A 25000-nucleotide genomic window follows, 5' to 3' on the forward strand; every position below is an offset into this window, starting at 1 on the left:
GTGGCTATCTGATGAGATACACATCTCATCAGATAGAGCTGCAGGCAGGCAAAGACAGAGCGACGCAGGGAGAGAGAGAGAGAGAGAGAGAGAGAGAGAGAGAGAGAGAGAGAGAGAGAGAGAGAGAGAGAGAGAGAGAGGAAAGAGGCGGCGTGAGAGCGCGAGAGGGAACACGGTGGATCCTGCACATGTGTTGTGCGAGCGCTCTTAACGCACATGCGTTGTGCACGGAGATGGGCATCGGAGATGCTAATCTGATGACAAACACTGCACAACTAAAGGCAAACGATAACCACATGAATCAGGAAAACCGGGACGCCGATATGAATGCATGAATGCGGAACGTATGAAGGGAAAACCACGCCCCAGCTGACGAAGCGCTTCTGTATTTATTCACTGAATTTCGGTTTAAGAAAACAACACGGGTAATTAAAGAGGCATCCAGGTTCAGATTTAGGGAGAGAAAGGGAGCGAGATGGAGTCTGAGTCCGTCTTCCCCTCCCTGCCTACAAATCAATAAGCTCTCCCGCCTTCTCAATACAAATAATCCCGTCCGTGAAGAGGGTTACGGCTGCTTTACAGAGCGATACCAGGGTGAGTTATCACCTCGGGAAATTGCCGATTTATTTCTATTTTACCTTTTCCGTAGTGAAATATCAACCCCCCTCACGGTCAAATTGTTTGTGTGTGTGTGTGTGTGTGTGTGTGTGTGTGCATGCAGGAGTGCCAGTGTGTGTGTGTGTGTGTGTGTAGTCTATCTACTCGCCACCGGAGGGGATGGCAAAGGGGGGTGATGGGCAGAGGGGATTGTGCAGTGGAGAGAGGACGCGATCTGTCGCCGGTAAATGAAATCTGTAAAGCGCTGATTTGACTTTGTAAACAAGATTGGCCGCAAATACTAACACCCTCTTTCCCACCTGGCCTCTGTCTCCCCCCTCCCTCCCCTCCTCCCTCCTTCCTCCCTCCTCTCATCCATCTCTTTTCCTCTCTGTGGCTGCCAGTGGGCCGATACTCTGCCTTCATCAAAGTGTAGCTAAACTCACTCATGTAACGGTGAGGGGGATAGACAATAAGGTGTGTAGATGAATGAGCTGAAGCGCTAGTGTGTGTGTGTGTGTGTGTGTGTTTATGCTTGAGATGAAGAAAAGAGTCAGAGTGGGGTGAGGCAGGGGAAGGGTGACGTCGTGGCAGTTGGTAAAGGAACAGGCAGAGGGGATGGGGGCGGTGGTGGGTGGTGGGTGGGGGTGCAGTGTGAGTAAGGTGGGTGTGGGAGGGGGGGCGGGGGGGTGATGGGTGCCGCTTGGCGTCATGCCAGCTTGCCCCCGCCACCGGGCCCTGTCAGTCTAAGCTGCCAAATGAAAAGCTGTAATTAATTGCTCTTGTGCATCCCATTCTTCCTCCTTGACAACTCATACATTCTATTTTATACACACCGCCATTGACATTTCCAAGTCACAGGCGTAATAATTACTGGAGTTATAGCACCTTTCTGTGTGTTGGCTGACGCTCTGACGCCAGAACCAAACGCGCGTCCATGTGCGCGAGTGCTGATATACTGTCATGCATGTGTGTGTGTGTGTGTGTGTGTGTGTGTGCAAGTGAGCATGTGTTTAAGGGCTGAATGTGTGTGTGGCAGGCTGAATGCTGAGTAGTTAAGGTTTGACGCCATTAATTGCCCCTATAATCTAATATCACAAAGCGTGGTGATTATGGGGCACGCGTTGCCACCGCCATACGACACCGCCAGCCTGAGAGCGCCGCCACAAAACAAAAGCCTCGCCATTAGCGATTTGACGGGCCAGGACAAAAGCGCTTCACAATGCGGAATTATATTTTCATTCGGCTTTGTCTCTCCCGGTGAATGATTTCTCCCCTTTCATTGGACTGTGAATAGGGACAGTCTGAAAAGCCGGGCGATTTGAAGTCAGCCATTTATTAAATGCATTTAATTTTTTTTTTTTTCCCCCCGCTGTCGTCCCTTTTTTTTTTTCATGTTGCATGTTAATTTAAAAGAGAGAGATGCGTGGTAGATTAGTGGGAGAAAGAGGTGAAGCTTGAGGGGGCGGAGGGGAGGAGTGAGTGGAGGGCTGAGAAGAGAGAGAGAGGGGAGAGGAGGGAAGGATAGCATCCACACTCAGTGGAAGAAAGGACAGGAGGCGAAGGAAAGGAGGAAGAAAGGAAGTAAGGATAAAAATGAAGAGCGAAAGCGACCGTACCCTGCAGGTTTGTGGCCGAGAGCCTGAGACATGAATGCAGGTGAACAGTTGCACAATCCTGTACAGAACGTGTTTGATCCTCGTGGAAGTTTTATTTTCACAGTAAGTTACTTGTCAATGGCTGCCAGGTAGTTATTTACTACAATTTAGCTCCTAGTTATTTACTAGGTTTATTTTTACAGTTAAGAACTTGTCAATGGCTGCCAGTTATTGACTGTAATTTAGTTATTGACTGTAATTTAGTTATTGACTGTAATTTAACTCCTAGTTGTTTACTGTGTTTATTTTTTACAGTTACTTGTCAATGGCTGCCAGTTAGTTATTGACTATAATTTAGCTCCTAGTTGTTTACTGCGTTTATTTTTCACAGTAAGTTACTTGTCAATGGCTGCCTGTTAGTTAGTTACTATAATTTAGCTCCTAGTTATTTACTAGGTTTATTTTTACAGTTAAGAACTTGTCAATGGCTGCCAGTTATTGACTGTAATTTAGTTATTGACTGTAATTTAGTTATTGACTGTAATTTAACTCCTAGTTGTTTACTGTGTTTATTTTTTACAGTTACTTGTCAATGGCTGCGAGTTAGTTATTGACTATAATTTAGCTCCTAGTTGTTTACTGCGTTTATTTTTCACAGTAAGTTACTTGTCAATGGCTGCCTGTTAGTTAGTTACTATAATTTAGCTCCTAGTTATTTACTGTGTTTATTTTTCACAGTTACTTGTCAACGGCTGCCTGTTAATGAGTGTGCATTTCACAGTATGTTTCTTGCAGGGAATAACAATAGGATTTTAAAAGCTAAGCTATCACCCCTATAGTTACAATTCAAGAATTAGCCAGAAAGTACAGTACGCACACACACACACACACACACACAGACACACACACATTGCTGAGGGGTCGGCGGCTGACAGAGGTCAACCCGTGTCTTGGAAAGAGGGAGCTGGGGGGAGGCAGGGGAGGAGGGAGGAGAGGGGGAGCGAGAGACAGCCTTGTCGTTTACAGTGAGTGGAAGCGTAATTAGAGGGGTTGTTTGAAGAGGGAGTTTAACTGATTAACAAAGGAAGAGAGGGAGCGAGGGAGCGCCCTGAAGATGGGAAGGAGAAGGAAGAGAAAGGCACGGCTTCCCAGAGGAGCCGAGACTGAGAAAGAAGGGGGATGTAACTTGCATTTCAATGAGCCTCCATCCCTCTCTCCTCTCCTCCCTTGATGACTTTCCATTCTAACGAGGAGGAAAGCCCCATTTTCCATTTCAGATGAAACCTCAGGACGAGAGGAAGGAAGGGCTATCTGATATTAAACCAGCGAGCGGCGAGGGGAATAAGCCCGGTGTGGCTCAGCGCCGTGTTTATACAGAGAGACAGGGTAGTCATACGATTGCATCTTCTCCAATTTAGCGGCAAACTTTGGATTTCACACCTTCTCCTTTTTTAATTTAGACCCGAGACAAGAAACATAGCGTCTCTTACTGTCACTTAACGCATGCGTGCGTGCGCGCACCAAATCATCACACTTAAAATGTAAAAAAAGATGACACGCAAACTGTGAAGCAGTGTCAAATAGTGCAACATGCAGCGTGTCCTCAACACATACATTCACCTCATTTATGCTGGCTCAAAAATGTACAGCCAGTATGTGTGTGTGTGTGTGTGTGTGTGTGAGAGAGAGACGGCAGTGAGTGGTGAGAAAGGAGGCTATAATCAGAATCTAAACAGGCTCTCAGTCTAAATGATGCGGGCCCTGCCTCTGGGTCTATGGGGACACGCAGGGGAGAGGGATAATTGAAAAAATGACAGAGGAGAAAGCAGGAGGAGGAGAGGGAGGCTGACACAGACCTCCTCCACCTCTCCTCCTCCTCCTCCTCTTCCTCCTCCTCTCCTGGTAGGAGCAAACCCCAGTGCTGTTTATCCTTGTCACTGAGCATTACCACCTCACCCTGAAAGGGACGCCTGCCTCTCTTCCTGTCAAACACACACACACACACACACACACACACACACACACACGCACACACACACACCTCCATGCGCATGAAAACCTGTGCCTTTCTCTTCCAGGCTTTTGTTCACTCCATAATAACCTGCTATATAACAATGTATTCTCTGGCATCCTTCTTTAGAAAGGTTTAAACTCATTTTTTGGGATAACACTATTGCCGCACACAGTGGAACAAGTTCATCACATCCGCAGCCGTGGCAGGAAAGAGAGAAATATGTGCGTCTTCACGCACATGGCAACTTAAAACACAATCAGCACTGTGTTGTGTCTTTGTGTGCACAGGCTCTAATGGTGTGGAGCGAACTTCCCTGGTTTTTGGGGTGTTTATTCACTCGCTGTCATCACTTATACCCTCTTTCGGTCCCTCCAGGTAAACAGCTCGTCTTTGCTCATCGTGCCAAGAAATAAGGGGCGAGCATGGGGTGGGAGGGGGATGGAGCAACGGGAGCGAAGGAGAATAGCATTTCAGTGAAAAAAAAGAGGAATAGAAGGAGCGCCCACTGTGCTGAGAGCGTTGTTTGGAGCTCAGGGCCAGGGCTCCACTGGAAGTAAAAAGGCCCCATTGTGTGTGGTGAGTACCCCTCCTCCAGCTAATCTGCAGCGGGGCCAGGGGCCACATTACTCTGGAGGGAACTGATGAGCGAAGCCAGGTGGGGTTGGGGATGATACAGGGATTTTAACCGCCAATTTTTTTTCCGCTGAGTCACGAGTCTGTGTGTACAAACACTGTGTGCAAGCTAGTGCCAAACGCAATCTCAATGTGTCAAAGAAAGGATTGAGTTTTATTCAATATTTGTGTTTATGTTTCTATGTATCATGGGTTCCTTCATTTTCTTAAACTGAATATAATAGGATTGTCTGAAGAAAAGCAATGTTACAAAGTTGGAGACAGAGTTGTTTTTCTTAACTTAAGTCAAGTTTCTTTTTTACTTTTAAGAGCTACTGCATTTTATTACATTGTTTTCCAAGTTGCTTCACGCTTCACACCAAGCATACACACACACTTTTAACGAGAGGGTCATTTTCACATATTTATACTAATAATAATTGAATTCATAACAGTATATCTAGCTGTATTAAACAGGTAGACAAGTGTGTCTCTATACTGGTTTCCAAGACTAAATTGGAGAAAAGGAAGATGGACGGTTGTGTGGATGGATGAATAGATGAAATGACAGCATGAAGGTGGCAGACGGACTTGAACCCACAGAGGAAGTATAGGGAGTCGGGCTCTCAGCCAGCCTGAGCTGGGCCTCGGTCTCTCCTCACACACACACACACACATACTCAATGCGATGTGGACGCACATAACAGTCAGCTCTCCCTGACAGGGCCAGACAAATGAAAAAAAATGAGGAAAAAAAAACTTCAGAGAGGACAGTGAAAGAGCAGCAAGTTCAAGTGGAAAATCCTCCCCCACCCTCCCCCCCCTCCCCTCCCCTCGTCCACCGCCTCTCTCCATCTAACGCCCCAGTGGTTCAGAATAAAAATGACAACACATTTCAGAAACACACACAGAGGCAAACACACACACACACACTCGGGGCATTTCATTGGGAAGTCTGAGAGGCCGTTATCGACCATATTTCATTACTGATTTCACTCATGTTTCAAATCACAAAATAAGAGTTTCACACTCCAGTGGGCCAGACCCCAAAACCCTCTCCTCTCCATCCTTCCCCCCCTCTGTCTGTCCACCTCTCTGCCCGGAGCCAAACCCATTCCACTGGCTGCTCAACCTCCTCCCGTACACCCTTCACACACTGTCAGGACCCCGTACTACCCCCCCAACACACACACACATACACACACACACACACATGCGCATGCACACGCAGTCCCAATTCCCTCCACATCAAATAGAAGAAACTGCCAACTAAGCACTTTCATTGAGTGGACAAAAGGAGTGCTTTGGGAAAAACACTTTGAAAGGAAATAAAAGAGGAGAGAAGGAACCGCTTCAGTACCGCAGACTCTGGGGGGCTAAACACTCATCTTTCCACATACTTTTGTTGATTAGTTAAAAGACTTTGAACCCGGCCTCAAAATCCTTATGCTCAGTAGTTTAAAAAAAAAAAAAAATCTTTAGGGGGTCAAATAAGAAAGCAGAAATCTATTTAACAGCAGACAGTATATGTATAGAAAACTGGTGAATTGGGGTTGTATTATTGATTACAAGTATTTCCATTGAATTAAACGTCCGTCTTTTAGACTGACATGACTCAGTTTCTTCCTCCCGTCTTCCCTCTCTTCCTCCGTCCTCGCTCGCTGGCGCCTAGCGCTCTCCAGAGAGCAGCGAGGCGAGCTAATTAACATATCTCTAATGAGTCTTTTCATTTTTTTTCTAATTAAACCAGCTCCTCAATAATACATGAAAAAAACAGGACACCGCGCTATTCAATTACATAGGTATGGGCCGCGGCCAAGCACGTGCGTTAATCTGCATGCGCGTATGCCAAGTGGCGGCGTGTTAAGTGTGCCAGGCGTGCGTCTGCCAAGTGGCCGTATACGTGTCGGCTTGTGCCCACCCCGGCGCGCGGACGCGTGCCAAGTGTGCCCATTGTGGAGAGCGTGTGGCGGGTCAGGGAGGCATGCTATGCATCATGCTGGGTAATCCGCCAATTGGCAGTCTGTCTGCCAACTGCGTGTCAACCAATTCACTCGGTCGCACGCGTGCCTCGACCAATTACAGTAACTGTGGTTAACTACGGCCAATGCCGACTACAAACACACAGCGGAAGAGGGGAATGATCCAAATAGTGCAGCAGAGGGCATGGACATGCCTCATGGGTAATGTTTCACAAAGAAAAGACCTTTTTTTACTGATACTTACTGAGAAAAGACTGAAGAAGTACTACTACTGATTTCTTTCACCTCTTTATTAACCCTTGAACACTAGCGTCAGGGTCTTTCTATCGGTTCATAATGCTCACAGATGTTATGGGCGTCTGGGCGTGTCTTTTTAAAGCTGGGCGTGTCTTATTAAAGCTGGGCGTGTCTTATTGAAGGTAGGCTTGTCTTACTAAAGGTGGGCGTGTCCTATTGAATGTTGGTCTTATTGAAGGTAGGCGTGTCTTATTGTGTCTTATTGGAGGTAGGCGTGTCTTACTGAAGGTAGGCGTGTCTTATTGAAAGTTAGGTGTGTCATTGAAGGTAGACGGGTTTTATTAAAGGTGGGCGTATCTTATTAAAGGTAGGCGTGTCTTCTTTGAAGGTGGGCGTGTCTTACTGAAGGGAGGCATGTCTTATTTTGTCTTATTGAACATGGGCGTATCTTAATAAAGGTAGGTGTGTCTTATTGAAGGTAGGCGTGTCTTATTGAAGGTGGGCGTATCTTAATAAAGGTAGGCGTGTCTTATTGTGTCTTATTGCAGGTGGGCGTGTCTTCCTGCACTGTTTTTTTCTACAGGTACGCGTTCGGGTGATTTTCCCCCGACGTTAGTGATAGTTTGACTATTTTTTTCCAGATGAGTTTTAATTTTTCCTTCACGAAACAAAACTCACATGTCCCAGGAACACGTGGACCAAATAACAAGTCCATAGCGCCTTTATTTATATGTATAACAATTCTTTTTTTGACGATTCCCTGATTTTTCTTTGGATTTCGCAGCCTTTTCTCAGGGTTTTTTCCCTGTGATACCTGTTTTTCATTTTATAAGAAGTTCTACGGCGTAAAATAAGAGAAGAGTACTTCAACCCGCCTTGTATTGTTGTATTTGAATATAGTTCGATGAGAAGTATGTTTTTTCGGCATTATTATATCGGGTGAAATCCACCCAACGTTAGTGTGACTGTTTTTAACGTTGGTGTTCGAGGGTTAACAATCCCCAATTTGTTTTGCAACACCCTCAAAAATTGAGTTAGTTTATTAAACATAGTCCAATAGTGTGTGATAGACTGACAATACCATAAGCATATCCATTCAAATGACAATCTGTGTTATTATAATAAATAAGCATTATTTCTATCCGTGTGAAATTAGTTTCTCACCTCTAAAAAAACCCTCCTCTTTCGTCTCAAATCCTCAAACTCCCAAATAATCCCTCACACTATTCTGATCGTCGTGCTTTTTCAGCAACTGTGGCGACAATTTTGCTTCACACAATACATTTTTCCCTGCAATTGCCTGTCTCGAGACTTGAGCTATTGTGGCGTTCCTCCTGAATGTGGCACATGACAGTGACACACGCGCACGCACAAAGTGGATTGATACCATCTCACACGGCCAGCCAAACACAGAGACCATCTCCGAACAACCAATCAAAAAGCAGATATAATCTTAGAGTTTCTTTTGCTCTCAGCTCAGATCCTCCCCTCTATTATAAATAAAGAAGAGAAATATGATGGGGATGGGAAAGGGGGGGTGGTGGAGGAGGAGGAGGGGCATTGTAAGCGCAGACCGAGGCTTCTCCAGAGAAGTCAAGACACAAATAGAAGTCTTCCCGCTCTCCCTGTCGGCCTCTGTCGTTCTCCCTCAGAGAGAAGGGAAAAATCTAATTATCGAGCTCCTAAAGATCTCATTATTGGCTGAGGCTCATTTGCATGTGTGAGAGCAGCCCAGCAGGAGCCAACCTGAGGGCGGCCATTTTGTGCCCGATGTGAGCCTCTGTGTCACTGTACGGTTTCTCTCTGCCACCTTTTTTTTGGTGTTTTTTTTGTTGAAAGGATCAGATTAAATGTCCGGCTTCTCTCACTCCATCGCTCCCTCGCCCTCTCCGATTGCTTCGATTACAGCAACTCGGGGGAAGTTGCTTCAATTTTAAAATAATCATCAAGCTGGAAATTACGGTAATCGAGATGTTTTCTGTGCGCCACCTCGGTGGTCAGGTCTATTAAACAACTCCACTGCTGCTGCACACACACACACAATGCGCTGTGCTTTGTTGTTTGTGTCTGCGGTTTTCTCACTGTGAGGATCCGAGTAAACACACACACACACACACACACGCGTAAACACAAAAGTGTGTGTGAGCGTGTTGCCGGGTGTGTGGGGCCATGCGAGCTGACAGCTCAGACAACAGAGATGTAGCGTGGATGCCCTGGAGAGTCCAGAGAGGCTAGCGAGGCCAGGCAACAACAAACAAGACAGATATGGAGTGAGAAGAGGAGGGGCAGTGTGATGTGTGTGTGTGTGTGTGTGTGTGTGTGTGTGAGAGACGGAGAGAGAGAAGGTAATTCATGTACAAAGCACCTGTGCTTGACCCCATCCATGTGAGGATACTGTTGCAGGTTAATCCGTTGTCAGTGTTCACAGAGACACAACAGTTCCTTACACTTCATCGCTAAAGAAATAGATTCACGTTCACTTCCAGGTGCCTCCACACGCTCGTTTCCTTTGACTTCTCCACTTTCTATCTCTTTAACCCGTTGAAAACTGTGGAAACTATTTTGTCTCCAGACCTCCTTTTTACCTGTTTGAATTGTGGTAGGATCCCAAATTAATTCCAATACTTGTGTTTATTGTATGTATTTGTTCAGCAAAGTCTTGGGAAAAAAAATGTAAATCTGAAAAAAATATATAATTTGATTATAACTATGAATATCCAGCATGATATGAGCCAGATTCCCCAAAAATGCCTCCTGGAGCGTCAATAAGACACCTTTTAGGAAAGATTAGGACCTGAAGAATCAGAATCTGCAACAAAAATCACAATAAAACAAAGTCTTGTCCTGTTAGGAAGGAGTTTTAGTCAAAAAACTGTGTCGTTTGGGTTAAAAAATGGAAAAATATTACATATTTTATGCCAAAAGATTGTCTGAATGGGGCATGCTGGGGCTTAAAATTGTCGTGGAAGTTTCCTAAAGGTAAAACACACTCTAGTTCAACGGTTGAACTATTGTGTTGGATGGCACATGTATTAATATAGATTAAGGTCATGCAAATTTAATCTTTGGAATATTTTAAGAAAACACATCTGATATAAAAACCCTTAAGAGTCACTATGTCATTTATACAACTGTCGATTGTTATCCAAGGTAAATAACGTGATTCGGATATCAATTCAACTTTTGATTAATCTGCGAGAAGCCCCTCTAACAAAAAAAAGTTCTTTCATGTCTGACATCTTCACATCGTCATTAATTCTGTGGCATTTTTAGACTTCCCAGGGGTCACTTGGCAATTAAACTGTGCGGCAGACGTTGCAAATGATCTTATTTTGGTCTTTCTGTTGATAATGAGTTCTAGCTAACTCTTTTTTTTTCCTGCTTTGTCAATGGCCACTGCTGTTCATATCCAACACCCAGCTCTTCTTCCTCTGTCGATTTCAAACAAACCCCCCACTTCCTGCCGCTGGACATATGAAAGGGAGTCTCTTTGCAGCGGAGGAGTTCCCCTGGAAAAACACGAGCCAACGCCAAATATTTATGGGACCAAATGAAAATACGACCACGGAGCATTCGTCTTGTGTTCCCCTCACTTACTCCACAAGAAGAATTGTCTTTATCTAGACCCCTGCAATGCATCATCACCTTTTAAATGTGAAAAGTGAGTCCTATTTTCCCCCACAAGCACCTCCCTGCAAATGAAACCTGACCTTATCCTCGCGTCTGACTCACATCTGTCCGTCTCTCCCTTCTCGTATGACTTTCTCTATTTCCCCGCACCGTGATGATCCAGCTGTCTGTTTATCATGTGGCACGTTAACGAGAAGAGCAGGGCAATATCCAGACGGCTCGCTGCTCTAGTGGACCCCCGGCCCCTCTTTATTGATACGAGACATGGCCACAAATCACGCGTCCGCATGTTCTCTGCACGGCACATGGATGTATAGAACTGCCAGAAGTAATGTCATGTGTGATATTCATCAACCTATACACAGATCGTAATGGTGTGTGTGTCTGTGTGTGCCTGTGTGTACTGTCTTTGTGTGTGTGTGTGTGTCCTCCTCAAGTGTCTTTCACTGAGGATCCTGCACTCCAGCTAACCCCACTCTCTCTCTTTCTCTCTCTCTCTCTCTCTCTCTGCTTACTGTGGAATTCAACTCTGAAAACAGCTCACTACCCAATGGCTACAAAGACCTCATTCACACACACACACACTCATACATTAACAATCACACACACATGCACTCGAAGAAAGAGACACACAGAATGAGAGCGAGAGAGAGAGAGAGAGAGAGAGAGAGAGAGAGAGAGAGAGAGAGAGAGAGAGAGAGAGAAGTATGTGTCTATATCATACTGTGTAGTTGACGTGGCAATGCAGAGCTGCAGCAGCCAGGGGCTTAATATTATACAGATTTTGACAAAGCAACACTTGGGTTGTGTGTGTGTCTGTGTGTGTGTGTGTGTGTGTGTGTGTGTGCTGACCTGCAAAGAGCTCTGTTTGACCTCGTTGCTGCCAGGGGAGTTGAGTCCAGAGGCCTGCTGGAGGAGGAACTGTCTGGCCGCCTGCAGCGCCTGCGAGGGACAAGTAGAGATGTTCGTCATGCACACATGGTCACACACACTCCAGATGAACGCACATTTTGTTTTGGCTTTCAATAGTTTTATGTCCGTGAATTCAGTTTCAAAACAACATGATTCATTTTTTTTTTGGAGGGGTTGAAAAAGAAAAAGAGAAAAACGCTCCTGCTGGCCACTGGTTGCCCCTCAGCTCTGCCAGGCTGTCAGCTCCGGTTTCCTCAACATGAGACGTCCACCTGGCCTTCACACACCACGCTCACGTACCTGCATGTGTGTGTGTGTGTGTGTGTCTGCTTGACTGTATTCTTCCCGACCCGAAACCGTGCGCGAAAATCCTCCCGCAACAATTTTAAGCCCCAGCGTGCCCCATTCAAACCATCTTTTGGCATAATATACATAATATTTTTCCATTTTTGAACCCGAACGACACAGTTTTTTGATTTAAACTCCTTCCTAACAGGCCAAGGTTTTGTTTTATCGTGATTTTTGTTGCTGATTCTGATTCTTTAGGTCCTAATCTTTCCATAAAGGTGTCTTATTGACGCTCCAGGAGGCATTTTTGGGGAATCTGGCTCATATCATGCTGGATGTTCATAGTTACCATCAAAATATCTTTTAAAAGAGATTTTTTTGCAGATATACATTTTTAGAAGACTTTGCTGAACAAATACATACAATAAACGCAAGTATTGGAATTAACTTGGGGATCCTACTCAAACACAGGGAAAAGGAGGTCTGGAGACAAATTTTGTTTGACAGTTTTCAACGAGTTAACTTCAAACTCCGACCATCTTCTGCTTTCCATTCATTGTTTCTCTGCCCTCCCATCTGATTCACTTTCTCTCATCCACACCCCTTTCCTCCTCTTCCTCCTCCTCTTTTTTTATATTTTCGAGGAAGGTGCAAAGTGGGTTTTCCACATCCTCTGAGGCAGAAGTGTGTCAGCATATCTCGGTGTGTGTCAGCTGCACTGTGTTTATGTGTGTCACCGTGATGTAAGGAACCGCTTGCCCCGATGTGCCCTAAAGAGCAGTGACTAACCGCCGCCCACCTCTCTTTATCCTCCCCCCTCCTCCCATTCCTCCCCTCCTCGCCCTGCAGTGCTGTCCATTCAAACCAGTGACACCATCGCTCTCCAGCTCTCTGTCTCCATTCCTTCACTCTGCCCTTGAGTGTTGCCGATTCATCCTTTTCGACACGGCGACCTCCGCCGTCCCTCCCACTGCCTCTCCTCATATCTCCTTTTTTCTCTCCCTTTACCACCTTTCTCCTCACCCTCGTCTTTCTTTGTGTCACTACATTTCTCTTTCCTTTGACTGTGTGGCTAGTTAGTAGCATTAAAAGCTCAATCTGGACAGATTTGGCTAAATGATTCAAAAAGAATCGGTCCAGAGAAACGGACATTTTTCGTCCGGAATGTCTGAACTTTTCCGAAAGCAAAACGAGAAAACACCCATCTCAAAACACGAGAGTCGCCTTGCACTTACTGTAAGCACACACACACACACACACACACACACACACACACACACACACACACACACACACACACAGCAACAACCTCATGACAGAGGGTTAGAGAGGGGAGACAGCAGGATGCACATTTGCTTCCTCTGACTCAAAGGGGAAAGGTTCCTTGGTAAATATTGATTTATGAAAGTCTGTGTGTGTGTGTGTGTGTGTGTGTGTGTGTGTGTGTGTGTGTGTGTGTGTGTGTGTGTGTGTGTGTGTGTGTGTGCGCGCGCACCGCAAATTAACGGCCAGAATGAGGGATGTTCTTCACCATGGAAGCTCTTACTCAATCATCCAGCACACACACACACACACACACACACACACACACACACACACACACACACACACACACACACACACAAATCTGTTCTAAACTGCATCCTTTCACCACAGAAAACTGTAACGCCGTGAAACAGCGTGGAACACACTTACAGTATATTGTCACGTATTTAATGAATTGTCAAATTAGAAGCTGGGGTACATTAAATATAACGTTTAATTACAAAAACAGAGAGGAGAGATTAGAGGGAGACAGAAAGAAACGAGAAGCCGGCAGCCAGAGTGATGAAAACCATCTGTATCGAGCACACTTGCTACTTTTGCTGAAACCGCAATTAAAACACACACAGGGACGTGGCTGTGGACGTGCACACACACACACACACGCACACGCACACACACGCACGCACACACACACGTGCGTACTTTAACACTTTAACAAAAAGTCTTGGGAACCCCCTCCCATTTACTGGTTTGACCTCAGCATTAAAGCAGGCACAGACACACACACACACACACACACACACACACACACACACACACACACACACACAGAAACCCAAAAAAAACACAACCGCCCAGTTTGTTGGCATGTGGTGTGAATTACTCCTTGAACACCCTGTCTGCCCAAAGAGTGAGTGTGTCTGTGTGTGTGTGTGTGTGTGTCTGTGTGTGTGTGCGTGTGTGTGTGTGTGTGTGTGTGCGTGCATATGCGTGTGTGTTGGCAGGAGTTGGGAAGGCATGTCTGGCAACAATAAGGGACAATTCCACCCAAATTACCACCCTGATTACCACTATATTAAAGAGCCATTTATGGCTTTCATAAACGCTACAACCAAGCAGAGGTGATGCCTGTCTCCTCTCCTCCGGCTGTATGCGTGTGTGTGTGTGTGTGTGTGTGTGTGTGTGTGTGTGTGAACGTGATAGACAAGAACTCACAACAAAGCATGCGGTTCTCTCGATGTTTCATCTATATCTGCATTGTGGATTTAGATCACGCTTTATTCAAATAGGCAAAAAACTGTTTAACTTGTTGAAATCTGTTGGAACCAATTTTGGCTCCAGACCTCTTTTCTCCCTGTGTTTGAATTTTCGTAATTCCAATACATGTGTTTATTGTATGTATTTATTCGGCAAACTCTTAGGAAAAAAATTAGATCTGTAAAAAAAAAACACTTTTAAAAGATATTTTGATCGTAACTATGAACTTCCAGCATGATATGAGCCAGATTCCTCCAAAAGATTCCTCCTGGAGCGTCAATAAGACACCTTTTTGGAAAGATTAGGACCTAAAGAATCAGAATCTGCAACAAAAATCACAATAAAACAAATTATTGGCCTGTTAGGAAGGAGCTTTAGTCCAAAGACTGTGTCGTTCGGTTCAAAAATGGAAAAATATGACAATTTTTTTTATTTTGTGCCAAAAGATTGTCTGAATGGGGCATACTGGGACTTAAAATTGGCTGACTTTCACATAGTTTCCAAAAGGTTAACTTAGATTTTGAAGTGTAGTTTTACACATAACTCTATACATATACAGCACATTGAAACATCACTATATGTTTTTCTAATGCATCCTACTGTTCACACACAAAATATGAATAAAAAAACTCTCACTTTATCACTATAATTAACTGAACTACATCGTTTTGTGAAAGTATGACGTGATGCGATCATCATGTGATTACAATGGAAGTCAACACTGCTTCAATAATACTTTACAATACCAATGAGACGAACATAACTCATTTTTAAGTGTTTTTTTCCCTTTGTTAAGGGATAATACACTATAAAGATATGAAGACTTACAATATAGAACAAAGGAAATATTTTCATCTTCAGCAAACACTTCATTTTCTCACGTCAAGGCACCTTGTTGTGCATCACTTTTTAATATTTCACTGCCCCGAATGCAGAAGATGAATCTATAGTTTTATTTATGGATATTGAGATATGATGGTGCTTGAGTTGCACCTTGAGCTTTACATGCATGAAGTTAAAAAGAGGGCAACAGGTTTGTTAATTACACACACACACACACACACACGCACACACACACACACACACACACACACACACACACACACACACACACACACACACACGCACACACACACACACACACACACACACACACACACACACACACACACACGCTCCTCTGCTCTGGCCCTTCTCGTTCGTTTCTCCTCTTCACGCTCACTCTTTTGCCTTCTTCTCTCTGTGACCTGGGTGAGTGAGCATTGTAAAGCACCCCCCTCGCCTCCCACACACACACACACACACACACACACAACCTCAACCCCCTCCATCCACACACACACACACACACACCAGCTCCTCCTCGACTCCCCCTAACCCCAACTCCCCGCTCCCCCTGTGGCATTCTTGGGGGCGCACTGCACCTTTAAAGAAAATATGAGAGAGGCCTAAGAGGGAGGCCCAACAACAGAGTCTTTGTGCTGCCGCGGAGCACACACACACACACACACCAAACACGCACACACACACACACATATACACACATCAGTGGTGTCAGACAGGTTTTATTAGAGTGAGAGAGGGAGAGAGGAGGAGGAGGAAGGGGAAGGAGGGGTGAGGAGGTCACCGCTCAGCTTGGAGGCCTGAGAGCACAGTGTGTGTGTGTGTGTGTGTACGTGTGTGTGTGTGTAGGTGTGTGTGTGTGTGTGTGTGTACGCATGTTTGTGTGTGTGTGTGTGTGCGTTAGTTTGGTGTGTGAGTTCTTCTGACTTGTCATCGCTCCCGTCTGTAAATCATCGCCTCTGACACAGCCTTTAATAACAGTGCATTTTTTAATTCAGCAGGGTCACACAGACACACACACACACACACACACACACACACACACACACACACACACACATATTCACACACACATTCACAAGGTAAGGGCTACTTTTTTCACCTTAATAGGATTTCGAAAAATGGCTGACAAGTATATTTCTGAAAGGAGGGAGGGTTGTTGAGGCAGTTAGAGGATCCATGAGAAGGAAAGGATAGAAATGTCCTTTTGATACGTGTGTATGATGCGTATGACCATGTGAGTGTGTGAGTGTGTGTGTGTGTGTGTGTCTGGCTCAGATTGCTAAAGCAAACAGGTCTGTGTGTGTGTGTGTGTGTGATAAATCTGGCCTCTAATCCGCCCAGTGTGTTTGGGTGAAACAGGGAGCGAGAGAACGCAGGAATAAGCAAAGAAATCTAAACAGAGGGACGTAGCAAAAGAGAGAAAGAGAGAGAGAGAGAGAGAGAGAGAGAGAGAGAGAGAGAGAGAGAGAGAGAGAGAGAGAGAGAGAGAGAGAGAGGGACAGGTGGGTACCATATGTTGGAGTAGTCCGTCACCGCAGACTGAGGTCCATTGTTGACGGCCGAAACGAAACAAACCGGTCGCCCTCCTACCCTCTCCTCCTCCTCCTTCTCCTCCTCATCCTCCTCCTCCTCCTCCTCTTCCCCATCTCCCCCCGTAGATAAACAGCCCCCGGGGCAGACAGTGGGCTGTCCTTGAGGGAGGAGGAGGAGGAGGAGGAGGAAGAGGGACTTTGGAAGGGCATGGGGGGGGAGGCAGGTGGTATCAGATTTCTTTGCTCTTAAACCAAGAAGTGGAGAGTACAAACAAAACAAAAAAAAAGTGAGGGCGAGCGAGAGGGCTTTATTGTTTGCATCCGTCCCGCTCCGACGCAGCTGAAGCGGGCCGAGCGGAGCCGGGCCGAGCGGAGCCGGGCCGAGCGGGGCCGGGCCGAGCGGGGCCAGCGATTCAGACGTTTCAGCAGCACCGAACCGGCCGGACGCAACACGTATCCTCACGCAGCACCGAACACGAATCCCCTCTCCACCTGGAGCAGCTCAGCAGCCTGGGAAGAGAGAGGCGAGGGATGCTCCTCCATTCCTAAAGCCCCTCTTTCTTCCGTCCCCAGGAGGGAGAGGGAGAGTTTGGCGAGCGAGGGGTGGATTGATACAGGGCGAAGACGTAGAAAAGAGCTGGTCACACCCAGCTGCTTCTCCACAGGCCGGCACGCTCTCTGATTTTTGGGATCAGCGAGAGAGAGAGAGAGAGAGAGAGAGAGAGAGAGAGTCCAGGTTCAGAATCTCCACACTTTTCCTTGCACTCTTTCTTTCTTTCTTTCTTCTTTTTCCGGGGCGCTGTCATTGAAGCCCAAAGCCGAGCTAAAGCTGCGTCGATGCCGCGTCCTCCTGGGTCACTCCCCTGTGATCCCTTATATCCATTTGCGCTGCGCTTCCTCAACACAAGAAGAAAAAAAAAACACACACACACCTCCAAAACCGCCAATAAACCCTTTTCCTACTTTAATTCACTCCGTCCTCCACGGTTCTCTTCGACTCTCTGCGAGCTTTCCTGCCTCTAAATCTCCCTCATCTTTGATTCCTCTTCCTCCTCTTCCTCCTCCGGGCAGCTCAGAGAGCGACTCACGATCAGAAGAAGATGATGAAACAAGACTGAACAGATGTAAACGCAATCTATAAAGCATGTAAATTTGTTGAAAGGTGCGATGAGCCTATACAGTTTACCGCCGAGGCTCACCTGTGTGCAGAAGCCCCGCCCCCCTGGTATTTACACACATACACACACATGGTGGGATTACTGGAGGGGTGGCAGTTAGCGGGCTTGCTACATGACTTCGGGGCATGTGTGTGAGTGAAGGCTCGGTTACTGCCGCGGTGGAATCCCACGTATCGAATGCATCACTGTCAGTCACCACAAAACAAAACAAAAAAAAAACAGATTGCTTTCCCAGATCACTCCTCTACTTTCTTTCTTTCTTTCTGTCTCTATCACCCGATCTGTCTCTCGCCTTCACACGGCCTCTCCATATGTATAAAGTTTGGCTGGCATTGATCCAAGGTACTCTGTCTTTCTTTGCCCCCCCCCCCCCCCCATCTCCAGAGATCTGTTACCCATACCCTTATTGGCCACAGTAAATTCTGCAGATATGACTTAGGCCTTAAAATAGATGGCACAGGCCGAAGGAAAGCGGGCCTTGTGAACGCAGCTGTCGGCCTCATGAGAGGACCCCCGCCTCCCCCCCACCGGACCGTCAGACAGACGGCAGCTGTGGGGTACCTGGTTTTTAGGATGAGCTTTGAAAATTGCATTTTAATCTTATGTTATGTTATGTTTTCAAAGGTGATATGAAGAATTTCCCCAAAATGGAGATTCCGTTTTTCAGCTTTAGAGTCATATTTTGTCTTTACACTTTTGCCCCACGACAATGTTGCCTCATTATATAGATAGATGAGATTGTTCTGCAAATGATGGTGTAAAACATGGGTGTGTATCCTATATGAAAGTGCCTTAAAAGGTGAATTTAAGAAATTATGTCAAATCGTGAAAATCGAGTAAAATTGACCCCTAGTGGTCTGACAGATACCTCCCCTGTTTGTGTGTTTGTTTGTGTGTTTTATTCTGTCAATCATGATAAAACAATACATTCTTATACTATACTAGATAATATAGATACTAGATAACTACCTCATAGTGTGTAAAAGATGAACTCATAGCTCGTTGTGGACGGGTTTCACTGACGCTCATGTTTTCCACCAGACGTTACAGTTAATAGGACATTTGTAGGATTGTGTTTGGGCACAAAAAAAAAAAAGTAAGTTGCGCCGTCGTTAAAAGTTTTTAGAAGGAAGTCGTGCCAGATAACAAAACTGAAAATGACTTGCTGGCTCCAGTTGTCAATCCCGGGCAATTTTATTGAGGAAGACGGAAGAGAAAGCAACGGGATGACAAAGAGCGAAGAAAAAAAGTTTTAAAACTACGCGGCGAGGAGGCGTAATGGAGGTTTGTTCATGATTAATAAAGCCAAAGACCGGGATTCCCTTTGAAGCTTTTTGTACTCTTTAATTCCAGCAACAGCTGTATTTTCACCTCTGTTTAAATTCCTGTATCTCCTTGTATCGTGTGCTGGTACTTGTGACTGTATTTACGGCCCTTTTTTTGGGGGAAAAACAACACATTTCACAACAAACAGAAGTTAGTGCAACGCCACTATTATTGGCCAAAGGTGTCAGGGAACAGATTGGTACATATATTTAGTGCCGATGAGGGGTTTCCAGGAGTAAACACACAGGGGCAAGGGGCAGCCTGAACCAAAGCCGGCTAAAGCTGCTCAATTTCACGGTGGGTTACAAATAAACTTCGCTCTGCCAAGACTTCGCCCCCGACTCTTCCTCACATACTCCTTTTTTTCTGGTATTAATCAGCTCTTTCCGGGCTCTTTCCCCTTCAACCGGCTTTCCTGCCATTTGTTTTCGCTCATAGCAACGTGGACTTCAAACCAGCCGTCCATCCAATATAACTGAGCTTCAACGACGCCGAATACCTCAATCGGTTTGACGCCACCGCCGCCGCCGCCGCCGCGCTGGAACTATCCGGGACACCTTCAGAAACACCAGCCAGCCGCGATCCCGTTCAGCTATTTAATGTAATGTTTCCGCAATATAAAGGCGAGCGTTCGAGAGCTGAGGGTTTTTTTTTTTTTTTTGTTGAAACGGCTATAGCGAGCTTCTCCGGGCCCAGACTGACCATTAAAGAGAGGAAAGAGCGCGTTCCAGAGCCAACGCAATAAAAACTCACAAACTCCAAAAAGAACTTCAAAATATGCCGTAATGTTTGAAAACCCCTGGCTGATTTTAGATTCTTTTTTTTTTTTTTTTTTTCACATCCTATTTTTCACAAAAGGGACCTGTTCTAAACTCCGGGGACCCCGCCGCTTTCCAGATGGTTCTCTTCAGTTCAAAACTGTTTTGTGAAACGAGAAAACCTCTCCCCTTCAACTATGTCCCTCTCCTCCACTAATGTTTCTATTGATTCACAGGGGCGTACGTGCAGCCGTGAGGAGGAAAAAAAAGAAAAAAGGAGCCGACTGAATACCCGGCGCTGCTTTATATCATTACACAATTCATCATCGTACACAGACACACACACACACACACACACACACACACACACACACACACACATCTTCAACACATGGAGAAAGCTATCTATCTATCTTCCTAAGGAGATGTTGTCAGCTTTTCTCTGTTAAGTGAAGGGAAAAAGGGCATAAAGAGATAGACAATTAAAGATAATGATGAGGTGAGCGGGGACAGAAAGAGAGAGAGAGAGAGAGAGAGAGAGAGAGAGAGAGAGAGAGAGAGAGAGAGAGAGAGAGAGAGGAACTCCCTTCCTGAGATTATAAAAGCAGCTCCCTCTCTCTCTCTCTCTACTGCAGGCCTCATCTCAGTCCAGGCGGCTAATTGATGGCAAATAGCTCTACAGCAGTTTCCTTCCACACACACACACACACACACACACACACACACACACACGCACACACACACATACACGTCATACATTATATACACATGCAGTTTCCCTGCGGTTTTCAACACAGCTCGTTTGGCAAGAGAGGAAGGTCTCACTCCAGACAGACCCAGCCCACAGCGGAAAACACACACACACACACACACACACACACAGCGTACCTTGTAGTATTCAGCCCTCGTCTCGTATACGATAGGACAGTTAAGTAGTTTGGTTCGCGCTCATGGGAGGACGAGGCCACGTCGGTGGTAGAGGTCGCCGCCGGGTGACCTCCAAGAGCTTAAGCCGCGTCTCGCTCGCCCAACAACAGCGACCCCTGAGAGGCTAGACTCGCGAGAGGCCGGCCCCATGATGAGGATAGCACTAGCCTGGCAACCAGACCTCACATATGGAAACCGTTTAACTGTTATTATTAATATCCACCCCCCCCCCCCCCCCACTCCAAAAAAAATCAAACTAATAACACATGCAGACACTGCCAAGACTGGAGCTCGGGAGACAGAGGGAAAACACATACATACACAAACAGAGACTGTCTGCCATGTGCACATGCATACACAGAAACATACACACACACCAAGACCAATATACACACACAGACGCCTATTGGTGAAACAGAAAAACACGCTGCCAGTCAGCGGCCTGTAAAAGTATTAGCCCGCCTGCCCGCCTCGATGGAAATAAAACGCTTTCATGTTTGTGGTTCAGAGGGTTTTTACACCTGGTTGTGGCTGTGGAGATGGTGATGGACACGCCCCCGCACCCACCCTTACCACACACACACACACACACACACACACACACACACACACACACACGGAAGTGGGCAGGCACAACAAAGGCAGGCTGCTGTACAAGATGTTAGAAGTTTTAAAAGAAGAACGAAATCTTGAACTTCCCTAAATGAGAAGCAGGGGCGTGGTCCAAAAAAGGGGAAATGGGGAAGTGTGTGAGTGTGTGTGTGTGTGTGTGTGTGCGTGTGTGTGTGTGTGTGTGTGTGGGCACGCTTAACTATGTGATTTAGTAACAGGGTCAATACATCCAGATGTGAACAGGCACATTTTTTAAATCTAAAATGAATCTAACATTTTTTAAAACTTGTCACTTTTATCTGTATTATTATGTTTTTAAACTCACAATTTTGTTTAGAGATTTGGGAAAGTGGTCGACAACTGTTGAAAAGAGCAAAGAGACATACAAAATGTTTCACCTTGGTTGTCACTTCTAATATTCGGCTCAGATAATAGAGTTGAAATAGATATTAATTGTACAGAAACATGGGAAATCTCTCCTTGAATGAGCATAAACAAAAAGCAATATTTATGACATTTTAATTCCATAAATTTGCATGACAGCAGAGAAAAAACTTCTCATGAAGTTGTCACGAATCCCCACATTAAGTAAAGAAAAAAAATCTCAGAGTTTGTCATTTACAAATTTACCTTTTTATGATTTTATTAACGAGAAAACAAAGTTCTACTTTACTTCATTTCAAACAAAGTTTCATGACATTGTCCGTACGTTTTTGTTGTCAAAACTGAATTGACAAGACAAACAAATCTTCTGTCTGTCAGGTGACTAAAAGGCCGTCACACACACACACACACACACACACACACACACACATGCACGCACACACACACACACACACACACACACACACACACACACTGTCCCAGAGAGCTCATGGAGAAAGCAAAGAAGAGCCACATTCCTCTCCTCCTCCCTGTTGACTCTAATCTCTCCTTTAAAATGGCTCGCACAAAGAAGCAGCGCGGACTAGCTAATTAGCAACACTTTAGGTCTCGGCCGCTATTGTGCGCGCGGTGTGTGTACGTATGCGTGTGTGTGCGTGTGTGTGTGTTCATTGTGTGTACCGCCGGGGCTCTCTCGACTGTTTCCAGGGTAACTACTCGCCTCATAAGCGTTGCACATTTTGTCTTTGCCCTTCACATTCTCCTGTTTTCCCCTCTCAGTGTCACCTTCTGTGAGTCCAGAGTGTGTGAGGAGGATGAAGGAGTAAGAAAGGAGACGATGGGACCAAGATATGAGAAGTGTCAGACCTGTAGGGTTCGGGGGTTGTGAACTAACGCTCTCATGTTTGAGTAGATCTCTGAAACATCTGGACACACGTCAATTAAAAGCATTTACTAGTGCTGCTTTTAATAAAGAAAGAAGAAGATGGCGACCAACATGAGGACACACACACACACTAACACACACACACTCACTCACACACAAACACACACACACACACAAACTCACACCCCAGTGTCGCTGACTCGTCGTAGTAATGAGGTCATGCAGTTTTGCTCGCTGACCTCTGACCTCTTAAAAAAAGGCCCCTAGTCACCGTGGCAATACACCGTCTGAAGAGCGAGAATCAACAATCCACTTTTTTTTTTTCTCACCCTGAACAGTGTCCGTCCCCTGCTCCTGTGTGTGTGTGTGTGTGTGTGTGTGTGTGTGTGTGTGTGTGTGTGTGTGTGTGTGTGTGTGTGTGTGTGTGTGTGTGTACATGTGTGTGTTATTTACCTGGCGGCACAGCGAGGCCTGCCCGGTGTAGAAGTGCTTTCCAAACACTTCCATGGCAACAAAACCCAACCTAACCCCTTCAGGTGCCCGGGGGATGTGTGTATAACCCAGTCTCCACAACAGAGGGAGGACACACACACATACACATACACACACACACACACACACGCACAAACACACACACCCTTCTTCTGTTGATATCTGTCTATTCTTGTCCCCGAGCCTCTCGGCTGGTCGGGTCAACCAACCGCGTCCACGCCGGCTGATCTGGCCTGGTGGACCATGTCCACTCCGTCTCCTCTTTATCCACAGGACGTGTAGCCGTGTAGCATGTTTTTTTTTTTTTTTTTTTTAGAGCCCCATTGAGCAGACGTTGCAGTTCCTATGAGCCAGGGTTTCAGAAACTTGTCAAACGGTGTTGAGGTGCTCCTGGAGAACACCGAGTAAAAAATGAAGATGGCCGTCGGTACTGAGAAGAAAAAGTCACACTCGCTGGATTCTTCAACATGCAATGACTTGGCTGGAGGAAAAAAAAAAAAAAAAAAGCAGTAAAAACATTGTTTATGGGCGCTCGTAAATACGACATCGCAGTCTCGATGTGACAAAACACTCTTTTGAGAAATATGATGAAGAGCCGTCATGTGAAATATGTATCGCTGACCATGAGATGTGCATTGTGCTTGTTTTAACAAGTCTGGTGTACAGGAATGCTAACGCTAATGCTAACGTATGTGTGAAGTGCATATGCCTCAAACCCGCCCCCCACCACCACCAACACCTTAACACTAACAGGAGGGATGTCTCCAATCTGAATATTGAGCAGAGTTTGTATCAATCAATACGAGCGTATCGATAAGGAGAGAGCTCACGGACGAAAAAAAAGGGAAGTAAAAGTCAAAGAAGACGGATAAAGGGACCTGCTGGTGCTTTTTAAGAAACCCTGGAGGAAGTCGGCGTTGTATAGGTCTCTTTGTATCGCCTCGGTGACAGCGGTGGGTGTTCTGCGATGCTAGGCAACCCCCTCCTCTGTGCTCGCCGTGACCTCTGGTGACCTGTGAACTCGGCTGACCTCAGACATAAAGAGGAAGGCCTGGCTGAGACCGAGGGAAAGCTTTTAGGAGGTGACAGCACTCAGAGAGAGGCCTGGGACTGATTTACTGGCCCGCACACACGACCGGCCGACACACACATAGACAGACGCAGACCGACACGCAGACAGGGAAATGACACATGGAGACAAACGCGGGACGCAACCTGTCACGCGGTTGCCCAAAAGCGAAAGTACAATGTAATTAATATGAATCCCGCTGCAAAAAAAAGTGTCTGGAAATGTGTCTCCGGCCTCCGTCTCCTCTGCCCCCCCGACCTGAGAGTGAACTCTTGGGGGGTAGAGGAGGTCAAACGGGACATAACTGTCCCAGTGACCAAAATTCACCTCCCATAATTCAGCAGCCGGAGCGACGGAGTCACATGTGTGTTAAGACCTCGCCACCTCCAGCCGCAGAGGTCATCATCACAGAGTCTCGCTCATCCAACAGGAAGCCATGTATACGTTATCTCCATCGTCCCGCCATCTCATAATTCTGTCCGCGACACACAAACGTCCACACACACACACACACACACACACACACTTTGTGTGTGTGTGTGTATATCTGAGATCTGTATCGGTTCCATCTGATCTCCAGTCATCACTGTGGCTCCT

General features: G+C 45.9%; 1 protein-coding gene across 1 annotated transcript in view; it reads right to left on the reverse strand.

The window, feature by feature from the left end:
- The window catches only part of foxp4 (forkhead box P4), a 65035-nt gene that overhangs the window by 35575 nt on the left and 4460 nt on the right, over positions 1 to 25000 (reverse strand). The window contains exon 2 of the mRNA XM_068594285.1: positions 11523 to 11612. Within this exon, the coding sequence (XP_068450386.1) occupies positions 11523 to 11612 (90 nt within the window). The remainder of the gene's footprint in view (positions 1 to 11522; positions 11613 to 25000) is intronic.

This window comes from Clinocottus analis, unplaced genomic scaffold, assembly GCF_023055335.1.
Source record: "Clinocottus analis isolate CAN_PGR_092001 unplaced genomic scaffold, fCliAna1.0.p SCAF_3, whole genome shotgun sequence".
In the NCBI taxonomy this organism is placed as follows: Eukaryota; Metazoa; Chordata; class Actinopteri; order Perciformes; family Cottidae; genus Clinocottus; species Clinocottus analis.